This window comes from Homalodisca vitripennis, chromosome 1 (assembly GCF_021130785.1).
Source record: "Homalodisca vitripennis isolate AUS2020 chromosome 1, UT_GWSS_2.1, whole genome shotgun sequence".
Lineage (NCBI taxonomy): Eukaryota > Metazoa > Arthropoda > Insecta > Hemiptera > Cicadellidae > Homalodisca > Homalodisca vitripennis.
The window spans coordinates 245,075,285-245,092,794 of record NC_060207.1 but is presented as its reverse complement, the minus strand read 5'-3'; the positions used below and the strand labels follow the sequence as shown (position 1 = coordinate 245,092,794).

At 33.9% G+C, this 17,510-nt stretch overlaps 1 protein-coding gene across 2 annotated transcripts in view; it reads right to left on the bottom strand.

Moving 5' to 3' along the window:
- Positions 1–1,317: 1,317 nt before the first annotated feature.
- The window catches only part of LOC124353228 (histone acetyltransferase KAT6A-like), a 162,590-nt gene continuing 146,397 nt past the window's right edge, over positions 1,318–17,510 (bottom strand). For both annotated transcript variants that reach the window (XM_046803130.1, XM_046803132.1), the window contains exon 7: positions 1,318–4,906. In XM_046803130.1, coding sequence (XP_046659086.1) covers positions 4,452–4,906 — 455 coding nt within the window. In that variant the 3' untranslated portion in view covers positions 1,318–4,451. The remainder of the gene's footprint in view (positions 4,907–17,510) is intronic.

Sequence of the window (17,510 nt, the reverse complement as noted above, 5' to 3'; positions counted from 1 at the left end):
TACAGACAGACAGATGAGAAACTAAATTCTGGAGACCCTTTTGTGTTTCCCTAGATCTGAGCAATAGTGTGATATATCTTTGTCAGAGCGTTACGGGACACCCTGTGTGTGTGTGTGTGTGTGTGTGTGTGTGTGTGTGTGTGTGTGTGTGTGTGTGTGTGTGTGTGTGTGTGTGTGTGTGTGTGTGTGTGTGTGTGTGTGTGTGTGTGTGTGTGTGTGTGTGTGTGTGTGTGTGTGTGTGTGTTTTACTTATATATAAATAGTTCCCAAAATGTCAACACTGTTGCGCAATGTGCAAATTAAGCCTTATGAAGTTCTTCAAAACAATTTTACCCCTTTTTATATTTATTATTTTAATCAAATATTGCATTCTTTATAACTACATTTCAAAACTATTGTATATATTTGACTCATGTACGGTGTGATTAATGATTCAAAATTTTAATACAAAGGTAAATAATTGTTTTACTAATGCATGAAATAAAACAAAACTAAAAGTAAAAAAAGTAAAAGCAAAAAAAGAAGAAAAAACACACAACCCAACATTGCTTGTATTGCTTTTTGTTTTGTTTTTTTTTTTTTGTAGCTTAAAAGTAAAGCTATAAATAAACTCATCAGTATACTCAGTAAGATCCATAATTATCTTACCATAGTCATTTCTCCAGTTCTATAAAAGATGTATAGATATGACCTCTGGTCGAAATGGATATGAACCAATATACTCTCTAGTGATAAATTTCGAATTTAAAGGGTGTAATTGAAATGCACTGAAAAACTTAAGAGATTTTTCCTGGGGGGAAAATAAACCAAAAGTTCCTTTAAATGTATGTCCTAAAATGCATCGTTTCCCGCCTTATTGTGTTTATATTAAAACGTTTTTCTAACAAAAATTAAAGGTAGTAAGTTAAAATTGTCAACATACGCTAATCTAGTAAGGATCGCCAATTAAAACAAAATTAAAATTTGTAGTCGACAAAATCCAAAACGGCGGCTTGTTAAAATACTTGATGATAAATTTCTTAAAAAATAATTCCTGTATTAAACATGTACTACAATTAAAAAATTCTAAATTTTATCCTAAAGAAAACAGTATCTCATTCATTGAATGGTTGTTTGGAAAAACAATTAATGTAAAAAACACAAACAGACAGACATACGGAAAATTTTAGGACATACATTTATAGGAACTTTTGGTTTGTTTTGACTCCAGGAACAACCTCCTGAAGTTTGTCGGTGTATGCCAGTTACAATGTATATATTATATATATATACTGAGTGAAGAGGAAAACAACATGGAATGTAAAAAAGGCAAAGATATAAAGTAGAATGTTTTATTCACATACAAATGGTACATTTTATCTAAAACAGTTCAAGTTTAGTAACAAACGTGAAAATGGATTTAATAATGGTCCACCCAACAAATATACTGAACTCGTTAGGCCAAACTGACAAGAATAACAGCTAACTTAAATATGGCACACCATATTCTATACATTCCATCCCAGCTGCACATTACTGTTAGGTTAAACTTTAGAATACATAGTTATTTACAAGGGAGATGTCTATAAGTTTTATTACAACATACGTATCTACACGAAGAGCCAGCTTATACAGTAAGATATGTCCACCTAGATATGATCCTTCTAACACGGTCCTGTGCAATGCTATAACAGTGTTGTCGGTTACATTACATCATTAACAATACAACTGAGTCGGTGCACAGTTCGCACAGCTCCTAACTACATCATTACACAGACTTACCGGATTGAAAAATATAGAACATTAATTTAGACGACTTCATACACACATACTAACTTACACAATCTTTGATTTCAAAATCACATTAGAGCACGAGAGGGGGAATCGGTGTCTGGGCACGAAAAGTACTTTCTAGAAAGGAGATTTTATTTTATTAGCCAACATGTTAGTCGAGTGGCTGATAGAGCAATTTTTGGAAGTTCGATTGGGCTAAAATGTTTATAAATATGCCTACAACCACTCGATTAAATTAAAGAAGTAATGTTTTACACACAGATTACCTCTTAAGAGTAAAAATAAGTACATTGAAAATACTTATAATGCATTTGTGCTTTCATTGTTGAGCTACAATTTAGAGAACAATAACAATGCTTTGGAAATTTATAGACATCTTATAACAATTGTATATGCTTTATAGAATTAAAATCTGTTTCAACAAGAACATATTACGTATAACAACGTAAAAGAGTACGTTCTCATCCACAAATGTATGAATACAACGCATTTCTAATTTATACTGAAACACCTTTCATGCTATCACTAAATTATTAATTTAATATTTTTAGTTTTGAAGACAATTTGCAGAATGAAAAACAAAATATGTTTAATTTATTGTGAACATTGCCTAAGTTGGATAGGATATCAAATCAGACATTACACTGTAATGCTGTATTGTCTGTGGGTACTAATACAACATATACCAGGAAATTTAAATTTCTTACTGTACCCTGTAATATGAACAGTTTAGAACAAAATCCTACACATTTATATAGGCTATGCAACTTCTCTAAAAATGTCTACAAAACTTTACGTCGTCTAAATCTGGTTACAAAACTTCCTACAAAACTGGACTAATTCTTTTCTTGGTTGTGCACCTTCTAATTCAAGTACATAGCACCAAACTGTTTTAGTTACAGAGGAATACGACCGATATAGGTGTGAAGTGCCAGCAATTGAATTTTTGTATATATTATATGTATTATTTTGAAGAGATTACTATAAAAAATTTATCTCTTTTTATTAATGAATGAAAACAATCAACTTCATATGGAGACAGCTAAAAAGTTACTGTCCCAAGTGAAGTGCTTTTTTAATGGAATGTTCTAGTTTTGTATAATATGATGAAATTATGCGAATCGAGAGGAACTTTAAATAGAATGGATTTGATAAGTTATTAGTTAATTTGGTTGCTTGTGACTAATTTTCATGGATTAGGGCTTGTTTATTTTGATTTATCAAGAACATATTTCACTCTGAAGTTGACGTATTCTATAAAAATAAAAGATACTAGCTGATCAGTGGCTTTATTAAGCTTCTGTTAGTCAGACGGCCAAGCTGAATGGTCCCTTCCTGCTTTGATTAGAAGCGTACATATTTTACTCATTACATTGTTGAGGCACATTATTATACATTCCATCCTATAACATATCAGTTGAAGTATTATAAAAATAAGGAAGTAGATATTAAACACTACAAGCATCGCCATAATGAAGTTTAAAATCTATTTTAGTCGTTTAGTTTAGTAACGAATTTCATTTTTTATATCGGTATTTTAAATTTATATCATACATTTTAACTCATCAAAAAGAAAATATTAGGAACATATTTGGAAATATTTTGTTGGACATTTATCAGTTCATTAAGTTTATTATAAATCTCTTTGATATATACTTTCTCAAAGATTGTTTTAAACATACGATTGTTTATATTTGCAAAGTTAGCAGTAAACAGATCATTACTACATACGTTTTGGTTCGTAAAAAGTTCATTTAAAAGTTCAGGTACTTTTAAGTGCAACTCCAAAAAAAGACTAATTAGAAACAGCATAACACTAAAAATGCTAATAATTTAGGACAAATTGTAAGCTCATTTCATTCATATTTTTTATTGTATTAACCATTCCTAGTATAATGTAGTTCAGTGTAACGAACAAACAGTTCATTGAAAGGTGCTGCATTTGACAAGATTTTCATCATGTGTACGATTAAGAAAGCATTAGGGTAACAGTATGAATGAGAAAGAAATATTTATACATGGTAACGAGAAAAAGTAATGGGAACCAAACTACAGATGTTTTAAAACCAAAAATAATTTCCCCTGACAATTAGTTAAAAATCTAATTACAATCTTAATTTAAGAAACTATATCAGAAACATTCTGCAAAACAATATATATTCAAAGAAAGATTAACTAATCATGGTGAATGTCATATTCATACTTAAAAGTCTATAGAATAAGTATATTACCTATAAAATTCTTTATGAGTATGCATTAATTACTTATTGTGTGCAATAATAAATTTGCTAAGTCATATCATTAATCCAACTCTGTTCTGATTTAGTTTTAGTTTTGTGATCTATGGAAAATACTGTATAAATTTGAATTCTAAATATCAGTACCATTGCTCTTGGGTGCCATAGGAATCATTTCAAACATTAAAAAAACTCATAAACAGTTTTAATCTTAACGCTGCCCAATTACAACAAAAATTGTTCGGATCCGAAGATCCGCGAGTACACAACCTGTCAGAGTATTGCTGTGATGAATCCAGAGAGTAAACAAATGGCAACACAACTAATCCAAGGATATATAAAAATAACGTACGAATTTACTTAGTATAACACACTACCTGACTACGCGAAATACAAATAAATAACAGGGTAGTATCACACTTTGTCTGTAAATGCAACTTACTAGTTGGTGACCTGTTTGCGGCTGTGGTATCCTCTGAATCCCGCTTGGATCTTGGTGGCCGCATCCTGCTCCTTCTGGTACTTCCTCCGCACCAGGAAGCCGCGCACCCCCGCCTGTATCTTGGTGGCCGCGGACTCCTCGACACTCCCCGAGTGCTGTATCCTCTGGGGGGCCTCGCCCTGTTCCGGGTTCGACGACCTCCTCGACCTTCCGTTCTTCATCTCCTTTCTGACCTTGTAACCGCGGAAACCCGCCTGTATCTTGGCCGCCGCTTGGTCGACGTCCTTCAACTCCTGGCGCGCCTTGAAGCCCCGGAAGGTCGCCTGGATCTTGGTCGCAGCTGCCGCCTCTTTAGCGTCGTCCTCCGCTCGCCTCTTGACCATCTCTAGGTCCGAGTCGTCTGCAGGCTCGCCCGCCACTGCCGCCGACACCGCCGCAGCGTCCGCTCCCCCACCTAGACAAGTATAAATATTCTCAGTCCGAGTGTCACTCCAGCTAAATGTGAATCGCCGCTCCGCGTGGCTCTCTGCAGCTGATTACAGCTCACTGCAGCGATTAACACAAATCAGACGTACTCGTACAGCACTTATTGGCCCACTTTCTCCTGATTCAGGGAATTAACGAGCTGCCAATATACGCGCTATGTACCACACTGAATTTCCGTAAAAGGCCTGGATTTGAATTATTACCTTATCAACTCGTATTGGAACATGAATCATCTCAATTAATTACCTGAGTATGTTCAAGACCAGCATGTTCTTTAGATTCGCGTATAATGTTGATAATGCAACGTATTCTCACATTATGTCTCATAAATAAGAACGTATAACATTAGTTAAACATGCAAAAAAAAATACCTATAAACATTTTAAATTAATTTTTATTATGTTATTGACCTACTTTCAATTTCATTTTCAATATTTTTTACTGTTGTAGACATATATTAAGTGTATGACAAACATTATTGTGACTTAAAATATAAAAATACAATTTTGTATGAGAGTAAAAAACAATAAGAAATTAAACTTAAATTAAAAATTAAATTATATTATAAGTATAATTATGACATAATCGAATTTACTTTATATTAATATAAATAATGGATGAGCTTATTTGGAATTTCAGGACAGTGATTTCTTGAAGACTAATAAGAAAAGCAGGTAAATTTTCGGAGAGAGAACTATTACCATGCAGATTACCGGGACAACTTACGTGGGGCAAATGAGTAAATGCTTTGTTAGAAAGTTTTATGGGTAAGGGAATACCTGGGTTTTCCATGCTAAACTGTGTGTGCAATGCACCATATAGGAATGAAACGGCATGCCTAAATCTACACCGCAGGTAATCAAATCACAATTTTGGAATTGAAGATCATATTTTCAGTACCTAGATCGAACTGGAGAGTAGCTCGTAGAATTAATGTTAAGCCGTAACTGAGGATACTATCGCAAAGTTAAATGTTAGGCAAGATGAAGTTTAACTAAGAACAGGTATAACTGAAGTCACATTGAGTTTTACCCAATAAGAAGGACCTCAACTAGGACCCTCGAGTTCAACCTCAACTAATTTCAACCCTTTCTTCTGGTTATGAAATGATGGGAGTATCTCATAATATCTCATACAGATATAATTGAGTATGATATACTGTATAGTATGACTTTTCATGTATAGTGAATTTTTACTATTTAAACGAAAAAATATGGAATAATTAAGATTTTTCTAAGTATTAGGTAACAATATTGGATAGTTCAAAACGTCATTGGTGATTTAGATGTTGATTAAATATATTTTAATTGAGATATGTAACATTATCTAACCGTTCAAAAATATGGTTTTAAGTGTTTAGGGTTTAGCGATGATCTTGCGGGACACGATAGATACCTATACAGCTAGCTGCTGGCTCTTGTTCGAATTAGCAAAAATACGGGTTTAAATATCTTATTAAATTTGAGGCTGCTTTTTCCAATCTATTACACATAGCTACCGTAGATTTAATTCGTTGATTTCTCTTTATCTTTACGCCCACTGTTTCTCAAACGTCTGCTCTCATCTACAAGACGTTTTCGGAATAATTTATTATTTTCTTTATAAATGATACAATTGGAGTTGGAACATCTCCAATCGGCAGTGAGCTTTGTGTCAGATGGAAATAGTGATGGGACAAGTTCTCTTTTCAAATATCAAAACACTCAAGACACGAATATCAAATTTAGTCAAGTTTTAACCATGGGTTTACAATTAAAACTGCCAGGCAATTCGACTAAAAACTATTTAAAAAAACATCCCTCATATTTCAATTCTTAAATTAATTACAGAAGATTGACATGAATGACTTTGAACACAATGAGGAAAAATACAAACGCGAATGGGGTCTAGATAAGTCTTATAATGATTAACTCTAACCTACCTCAAAGTTTGATCAGTGGAGTTGTTATTTAATTAAAGTACTTAAGATTTTATAAAACTCTACATGTTTGCTTCGATGCCTATGATTTTAAATAATTCAATTAATTTTCTTTTAGAATATTTCTAAAAGTGTTGAGTTGAAAAACCTAGTTACTCAAGTTTGAGCAAAATATTGAACAATCTAGATGTTTGTAATAAGTTTAACCAGAAAAGACGTGCAATTTTTAAAATCAAGTAAAATAATTTTGACTGAAGTTGGTGCAGGTAAAGGAAGAAATGTTGGAAAGATTCTAGAATACAATGTAAGAACGTTGAGTGGATATTTCCAGTATAGAGAACATCAGGGGATTTCTAAATATAAATTAGTTTGCTATGTGCTTATAGAGTTTAAAAGCACAGAAATATAATTTACAAGTTATCTTCTCATGGTAGTGGCAATAATATAGTGTACTTTTAGGATATCAATAAAATATGAATTTAAATACATTTTGATGTACAGTTTTAACAGTTACTGAGTTTATTAATGCCAATAACAGTGCTCCTAAAACGGTAGCAAAACTGTTATTATGGATTTTTCATTTAAGAATCCACGCGGAGAAACAAAATTACAGACAACTCTATCCTTTTATACGAGTAGTTACAAACTCAATCAATTACAGTAGCTTGAAGTTGACAACTTTAATTGGGAAATTAAATTTTCAATGCAGCCCCCGCCCACTCGATGAAGTAGAACAGAGATCACGCATTCAGTCGGTAATAGTTTATTGAATTATTCCACGCCACGCTCGCACTTATTCAATTATGTCACAGAGGTGATACGATACCCGGGCTGCAAGCGTTGTCGGTTCCCATTAGCAGGCGAGTTTTCTGGCACACGGAGCCGGCTTGGTGAGCAGAATTATACACAGGTATCGTTCATTTGCATAATCATCGATTTGGCTAAGAAAATATGTACAGCATAACTCGTTTCATTAAAAACTCGTTTAGATTAATGAATTTGTTTATCAACAAATCTTGTGTTGTAATTTTTAACAACAGTCTCGACCTCATTGATACCATTACATGCACATTGTGTTTTACACTCTACTTGCTTTTTGTGTGTTTTTTTTAATGAAAAGCCTGTAAATAGCCTTATATGGAATTTTGCCAGTACTAACTTTGCGAACAAACTATCGTTGGTCGTTGATTGGAAATATATTTACTAATGAGATTCATATTGGTTTATAAATGAACTACAACCGTTTTGATTTGACAAAATATTTTAATACATTTTGATCTAAAACATCAGTTTGAAGATAGGTTTTGTCAAAACGAAGCAGTTATAGAAAAAGAAGAAAGAATTCGATTGTCGATAACGAAAAAAACAAGTTAAAAATTTACCTCAAGGAAATAAAGTTGAGAACCTACCTAAGGAAGTCTGAGACAAAAATAAAATCTTTTAGAAGGAAGTCGGAGCACTCCTGCTAGAAAACCTAGAACAAGGCTACTATCGTGTTGCCCAGTTAGTGTCTGGTTTCTGATAAAGCCACAATACTTTTATTTATTGATTTATCTAAGCTCGTTACTGGAATAATAATATAACTCATGCTATATTAAAATAATAAACATGTGCTTCGACGCAATTGTCAGTATGTTCCGTGATAAATAAAGATAATTTAGTTATTTTTTAAACCGCCATCAAGAAACGGAAATCAAAACTTTTTAAATTTTTGTTGTGAGTTATCTTATTGTTGTGTTTTAATTATCTTAAAATAAATGTTGTGTTTCAAGCTATCCGCTTTGATCGTTTTTGATATGTGCTTTTTAACAAAGGATACGGAGGAATATTTCAATTAGCTCTTTCCGATAGCCTCTAGTGGCTGTCTAGTGGCTGGCCATGCGGTGGTGCTCCCTCTAAAAGCTCGCAAACCACAACAAACCAGATCTGACTTGAGGGAAGCTTTATAACTTGAATATTTAATGTGCTACATGCTTTTGATGTACGATATTCATGCAGGCCAATTCTAAGTTATATATTTATAAACCGGAAATAACGTACAATAACCATGAGCTAATGATACACACTGGTGAAATTTACTCGTATATACTGTAGCAGCGAGTATATACAGTGTTTTTGGTATCAAAAATTGTTTTTTATATTAAAAATTTTGATAAACATCCATTTTTCCAGCTCAGTTGATTGTGAGGAACATGAAAATGTGAATAAAATGAATATAAGTGGATCTTTTAAGCAGAGATTACTAATCTGTTTAACGCCTATCTACCGCTTAACAATGAGGAAGAAATGTTCTACTAAATATTAAAAAATAAATTAGTGATGTAGCGTCCGTCTGTTTTGTCTAGTTCCACCCACACTTATATATGTAACTTTTCAATAAACGTTGAATCACAAAAAGTACTTGCTCCGCCGGGACTCGAACTCAGATCTCTCACTTGCCGGGTGAGTGCGTTACCACTACACCACAGAGCCCTTACTTTTTACGATTAAATTATATATATATATAGAAGTTTCTTTTATTTGTATTTAAATTTAAAATCTCGTTAAACATTGATAAATGTAAAAATTTATTCTATGCCTCTTAAAATATCTTGAATACTTGATAAGGTAAAAGCAGTACATTTAAGCTCATCTATTGTAAGACGAATTGATTATACTATCAGCACAATTGAACTATAAAAGCTTGATCTTTGTATTCCAAATAAATTAAATGATAATATTATCTGTGGTTTTAGGCAATATATTACTTTTTCTGAATAAAGTATTATTATCATTTTTCAATATTCCTGTCATACAATAAATGGTTATTTATATAATTTAGACAGAAATTAAGATTAGCACGTAATAGTTTTTTTTTTTAATTTCAAACAGAGCGCAGTAAAATTTGAGCTGCCATCTTGGTGTTTGTCGAGCTATCAAGTGTGAATTTGTGTGAAAACACAATAGTCTTGTGTTCACCTCCACTTGCTCTGCATGATACTTGCACTCTGCATGTCTATCCTCAACCAGTATATATACAATGTCTGAGGACCTATCACGTAGTATTACGTGTATGTTGTCAACTCGCGAGGGGCATCTCTAAAAAATAGCCCCGCAGGACAATGCCCTTCATTTGACCTCTGGGTCACGTGTGACGTGTTTCATTGTTGGGTTGAACGCGTGGTAGCAGTGTTAGAAGGAGAAATGGCGGCGAGTGTCATTGCGATTATATGACAAATCTTCTGTTTCCGCCCATCGCTAAGTAAGGTAGCGAGCAAGTATATAGGCTTGCGAGGACATCAATGTGTAATTGAGTACTTAACAGTTGTAAATCTATAATAAATTTACAAATTTAATTGAAGAAGCACTATTGTTGATACACACGAACTGAAAAATCCATAAAATTAAAATGATAATATATAATTTACAGCTTTAAAGTTGTAGGTATCATAATAAATTATAAAATATTGCTAGTTTTAATTGAGTTGGTTATAATTATTTAATTAAAAATTGAGTGGCATACTTGTTACAGTATGTAAATTCAAGTTCCTTTACTTTATTGGAGACAACATACTGAAATGAAAGTTGAGATAGCACAAGACACTGCTTTAACATTTTATCTTTTACCGAACAAACGATTCATATCACTAATATTTAATATGTGACTAGTTATATGAATATCCTAACCTGGTAAACTATTATTTTTGCACGTTAAATACACTAGAACAATAACGTCTGAAGTAACTTTCTCCAGTGCGTGGTTTATTGCCAAACTTTGGGCATTGGGGTGTTACATCACGCTTAAGCTATTATCACAAAGCTTAATCAATAGAAAGTGTATTAGAATATTGGAAGTGCCACAATTTCAATATTGTCTACTTTGTGGTTTGTCTTTGCAATAAGACAAAAGTAACACTTTGGGGGTTGGGGTGTTACATCACGCTTAAGCTATTATCACAAAGCTTAATCAATAGAAAGTGTATTAGAATATTGGAAGTGCCACAATTTCAATATTGTCTACTTTGTGGTTTGTCTTTGCAATAAGACAAAAGTAACACTTTGGGCATTGGGGTGTTACATCACGCTTAAGCTATTATCACAAAGCTTAATCAATAGAAAGTGTATTAGAATATTGGAAGTGCCACAATTTCAATATTGTCTACTTTGTGGTTTGTCTTTGCAATAAGACAAAAGTAACACTTTGGGGGTTGGGGTGTTACATCACGCTATAAGCTATTATCAATAAGCAGCCCTTAATCAATAGAAAGTGTATTAGAATATTGGAAGTGCCACAATTTCAATATTGTCTACTTTGTGGTTTGTCTTTGCAATAAGACAAAAGTAACACTTTGGGGGTTGGGGTGTTACATCACGCTTAAGCTATTATCACTAAGCTTAATCAATAGAAAGTGTATTAGAATATTGGAAGTGCCACAATTTCAATATTGTCTACTTTGTGGTTTGTCTTTGCAATAAGACAAAAGTAACACTTTGGGGGTTGGGGTGTTTTTTTGGCTTTTAATATTTTAAGAATACTTCAAGAGTGAGTAATTGTGTTTTTCTCAATAGAAAAAAGCTTCAGTAAAGATTCTTTTGAAAGAAAGATGTTATTCACAAACTGAACTAGCGTAAAGGTTGGGTATTTCTAAAAGATCTTAAGTAGGATCAAGTGAACCTGTGACCAAAACCTAAGTAATCAGACGCATCGAGTTGGAAAATGTGGCCGCAAGCCCAAATTATAGATTGGTCAGGAAACTAAAGAATATTGTTAAAACAAACAGGAGACTTACCACAAACAAATAGCTGACTCAGATAAACGAGTATATATATATATATATATATATATATATATATATATATATATATATATAAAAGTATAATTCCTAGTTATATTGCCATGGAATTTGTAAAGAGGTTGTCTATAAAGTAAGAAAAGGAAGAGGATCTGAACAGAAGGATTTCCCACCCGTCATTCAGTGGTTCAACAGCAGAATTTAAAGTACGGTTATGCTTAATCTACCGTACTAGAAATCACTTTTACATATGTGATTACATTCCTCTGTCTCAAATTTGAACCCCACCTATCTGAATCTTCGACGAGATGTGTATACCTTTGTGCGAATGAATAAAGTACAATCTAGTCACATTTAATTTTTTATAAATTTAACTTAAATGTAAACAAATTAAAATTACAGTTACAATATCAATTACAGAGAAATTTTCTCAACAAAGGCTGTATATTTTATATGTATGTGACCTAGATCCAAGTTCAGTCCACACCAAAACTCTCGATATGATTTTTATTTGTGACGAAGACTGCGGTAACAATCAGTTAAGCACTTCTTGTTATCATAAATACAAGTATTAATGAAACGATGTTTGTTACATCGTTTACGCACTTATTTAAGCCTTATTACTTATTAAAACAAGACCATTTGGATCACCGACCACAACATTAAAGTAGATTTTTGTAGTAGTTCATAAGATTTGGAGTTTAAAACTTCTGGGCTCTGATGCTACAGATCACCACATTTGGAACTGACCACCTTCTGAAATCCCAAGGACGTAGCCAACGAGAGGGTTCAAGAGGTCCGGAACCCCTCCCCCAATTTTCAATATATTTCAAATATTTTTTCAGTAAACGATTATTATTATTTAAGTAATTTAGTACTACTGACATGCACTGATGAATAATCATTCTCAACAAAGAAACGAGTCAAGAACTTTTTAAGGAACAAAATGGGGCCTTACTCTCTGTCCACTACAGAAAAATATAAGTTTTCTGGACCCCTCCCCCCACATTTTTTTCTTGGGTACGTTCTTGTGAAAGCCCATGGCGTATTGTACTCGGATGGTTTCTCGACATCAAAATTATAGAATGGTTCAATGACCACTTAAGTATGTTATATTTTTTATCCAGTCACTTACACAACTTTTATAAGTGCATAATCATATGACCGAACTTTGTCAATCATAGCGCAAACCATGATTGATTTTGTCTATAGTAAGTGAGTATAAGGTTTCTGGACATGAACGGCGTAATACTTAGGCTAAAATTTGACCTAACTGATGATAATACTTCAGCTTAACCTCTTAAGACTGTGTAATCTATGGTTGACATGTCCAGATCAATGGAAAGTGTATGGTTTCTGGAATGGACCGTGTAGTATCGAAGTGTGGTCTAACTGTTTTCCAACAGTTTAACCCCGTCAGTATTACATTTTTTCAGTAAAGTTATTTACCATTTCATATAGTATCTTTGTAATGTAAACATTGAAAAATATGTACAAACATTAAGCATTGATGAAAATGTACAAATGCATAAAGTAGAGAACTGTATAATGTGATCTGATCTTAATGGACATAACTTTGCTTGACATTTTGGGGTGTAGAGTGTTTGTTATAACTTTATCAGTAACAGTTTTCCAGCAAAATGTTTATTGCTCCTTAAAATACAACGCATTAATAATAAAATGCAAGTTTCTATACAAATATTAAACTACTAATATAGCCTTAGAATTTATAAGACAACGCGGAACTCTAAATTATCCTTAATTATTTTTTTACGTTCAACCCATAAATGAACTGAAATTAATTCTATAGTTAATATTCTCTTACATTCTTGTTTCCCGTAGACTACTCTAATCTCTATATCTTTCTTAAGAGGGTCGTTAGGCCAACGATCACTGGAGTAATAGGCCGTTCCCGTTAAATTCATCAATTTGCAGGAAAATTTCTCTAGGATGTTTACTCTAATACACGAATTGCCTTAAAGAAAAATCTTTAAACAGAAAACATCCTGGTTACTTAAGGTTCCTGTGACTCCTCAAAAATATGAAACAAAACAGTATACATGTATGAAGTCCGTATCCTATAACATAGTACAATCTTATCCAGCATTGGGTCATATTTGTTATACAAACTGCAAGTAAACAAATTCATTTATTATATCACGTCGCTAAGTTTTAGGCCTAGATAGAATATCAAACATGTGAGGAATTAGGACAGCCCGTATCAAAGACATTAATAGTGTTGTATTATTGTTGATATACACGATAATGGGTGTAAATGATGAGGCTGATTACGCAATATGTTCCATTCATAACGATATGGGAGTGAGCACGATATCGAATAGTGATAGTGATTCAATTTATGGAGATCGCGGGTTGGTGGTCATTAATAAGATGTTGAAACTCAGATGTTTCATTTTGAACCTAGGATTTTGCACAAGTGGTTATCTTTGTACATGGGTTAAGAAACACAAATTATATGGAATTAGTTATTTGAAGAGGTTTGTAGGTGTGATTGACGTTCGTCTACATTCGTGTGGACACAGCACGGTTGGGATAGATGCTTAAAACATTCACAACACTAGCCTTTTACGTAAGGAAGACCTTAATTTAATTTGGTAACCGTAATTCCAAGGATTAGTTCCGATGACTCATGAAGCCTGAGGTCTGTTAATGTAGCACATTTTAGATGAAAAAAAGACATTTTAAATTTTTGTAAATTGAAATAACCGGAATGTGTACACTTACGTACTTAACAGAATAATACTAAAACAGTAATTTTTATCGATACGAGCAAAATTGGTCGTTTCGGTGCAGAATCGTGTTTGACGAGCAAGGCGTAGCCAAGGTAGGAAATACGATGAATCGCCTAAGGAAACTTTTGCTCTTTGTGATCATTAGAGAAACAAAATTAAAATTAACATGGTTTATTCAATGTTTAATACATAATAAATAAACATAATAATACCGTGAAGTTTACATATAATAAAGCAGCTGTGTTTTCCACTGACTTCTACTGAAACATAAACAAAGTTTGAATTGTGCGCCAACTGATCTCATAAATCTCTTTTATAAGGCAATAAAAAACAACCAATTTATGGACCAACTTAACTATAAAAAGCTGTTATTTGTGCAGTATGATAAACAACATTGTCACGAGCATTTTAGGAGCAGTTAAAGTTTGGTACCGAATTTGTTTTGAATATTCTAAATAGTGCCAATAGCAGATAGGAAAAAAGCGTATAGAATTTGATTTCCACTTTCTGAAACAAATTAGATTTCGCACACAAACGTGTAATGCTATCTATATAACTAAATATTTTATAATGCAAGTAACTGAACATGTGAAAGTTGTTTGTGCGATTAAAAACATATTCACGATGGCATTGTGCTAGCTTGCAAAATCTGTTCTATATTGTTGAGAATAAATCCAAATCGCTTAAGAAAGTCAATTAAAAGCTTTAAATATGTATTATTACAAAGTTTATTAATGTCACATGTTATATTAATATGACTGTACATATGTAACAGGGACCGATTTTGAAACCTTTCACTACCACATCCGGTAAATGAAAAATATTAATTACATGAAAATATTTGTTGTTTATTGCAATAACACTATTCTAATTTCCAAGACTAAATAAAAATCATGTACCCGTGGTAAGAGAGTTGGTAATACCAAGTGAAGGGGATTCACACATTATTAGTTTATTGCACAAACAGCACACAGAAACCATAATGTAAGCTGACGCAAGTTTTCGATAGAACGTGCTGAAATAAAACAGTTTTTCAGGTTAAATTTCTGAACATTTCTGACAAAGTGTAAAATTTATTACACATATTGGATTACTCTTAACGCTCTCCAAAATGCCCATCCCAAAATCCTATTTCTTCCACAAAGGTACTCGAAATACTGGTGATTATTCCCCGCAGTTATAAGTGCTATTAGTTTATAAAATGCTATTGAATTCAAGAAAATATCGCCTAACAATATTATATTCAAGAACATATACTGCTCAACACTTGAAGTGAAACACACATATTCTAGCACTATTTTCCTTTCTAGTGGTGCTGAAAGATTTATCTTATACCGGTGAAGTTTACTTTTCCCTATTGTGCTAGCCACTACGGACCGGTATTTCCAAACCCATAATACAGTGGTCTGCAGAAAATATTCATTGTTTATTGTTTATAACATTATTGGAAATACATGAATTAAAGCGTAATTACGACATATATTAATGTTCATAATTAATCAGTATATTATTATACTACAATGGAAAATGCTGAGTTTGTGGAACATGAGCGGAATAATATTAAGAACTCCTTTAGGCCTAATAATAAATAGGTGTAGTGACGGTCATGTTTTCTCTTTGTCGCTTATGTTCCATGCAACACACTCAAAAAAGTACTCTAACTCTGATTCATAGACAGTTTCAACACATGAAGAAATTATAGTTTCCAATGATTTATGTTCCACTTCGAATGTTGGCCAGTGTCATCCGATTCCGAACTCCGATGAAAGAGAGAGAAGGATAGTCATAGCCGTAGAGCAAGGGACTACACAATATTGAGGAAGACTGGATTTTCGTCAGTACTCTTAACTCGTAGTTGAGATAGTTCCTACGCTGGACTGGACAGTGTTTGAGGAGAAAGCTAATAGGTGAAGCTCTCACTTAGTGACAGTTAACCTCAGTGATGAGTTATGGCTCAGACACCATTTACTTACAAATACTGGTCGCAGACTACCAATGTATCAGGGAGATGCACAAATCCAACAGCTTTCAGGGATTGACTCTATGCAAGTACTTTTTGATTGGAAAATACGTCTCAATAGGATGTACTCAAATGTTACGGTCCGAGTAGATTCACAAAGGGATGGACTTTCCTACTGAAGAAGTTGTATCAGTTCCGTGTATCCCTTACGTTAGGCGGGATAAAGCTCCTGACCATCCAGACCCGTAATCAATGCAGCGAAATAAACTCATCGAAATCACGTTCTGGCCAAGAAAACAAAACAAAATTCCAAAATAAATTTCCTTTGTAACAAGAACGCAGCCAGGATAGAATTTGGGTGGGAGGAGTTGAAGACAACTGATATTGTTCTCCCGTAGTGGACAAAGAGTAAGGCCCCATTTTGTTCCTTAAAAAGTTCTTGACCCGTTTATTTGTTGAGAATGCTCTTTCAGAAATACATGTCAGTAATATTCAATTACTTAAATAATAATAATAGTTAACTAAAAAATTAATTGAAAATATTGAAAATTTGGGGGGGGGCGTCCGGACACCTAGGATCCCTTTATTGGCTACGCCCTTGCTTTGTAACCCTTATTTTGCTACCTGCAAAAGATTTGGAACCAACTGAGAACCCTCACAGTCGTTCAGAGCTCGAGAGGTGAGATACGCGAGTATGTGATTGTACCGGACTCTCTGAGCTCGAGCGGTGAGATACGCGAGTATGTGATTGTACCGGACTCACGGAGCTCGAGCGGTGAGATACGCGAGTATGTGATTGTACCGGACTCACTGAGCTCGAGCGGTGAGATACACGAGTATGTGATTGTAGTGGACTCACGGGGCTCGAGCGGTGAGATACGCGAGTATGTGATTGTACCGGACTCACTGAGCTCGAGCGGTGAGATACGGGAGTATGTGATTGTACCGGACTCACGGAGCTCGAGCGGTGAGATACACGAGTATGTGATTGTACTGGACTCACGGGGCTCGAGCGGTGAGATACGCGAGTATGTGATTGTACCGGACTCTCGGAGCTCGAGCGGTGAGATACGCGAGTATGTGATTGTACCGGACTCACGGAGCTCGAGCGGTGAGATACACGAGTATGTGATTGTAGTGGACTCACGGGGCTCGAGCGGTGAGATACG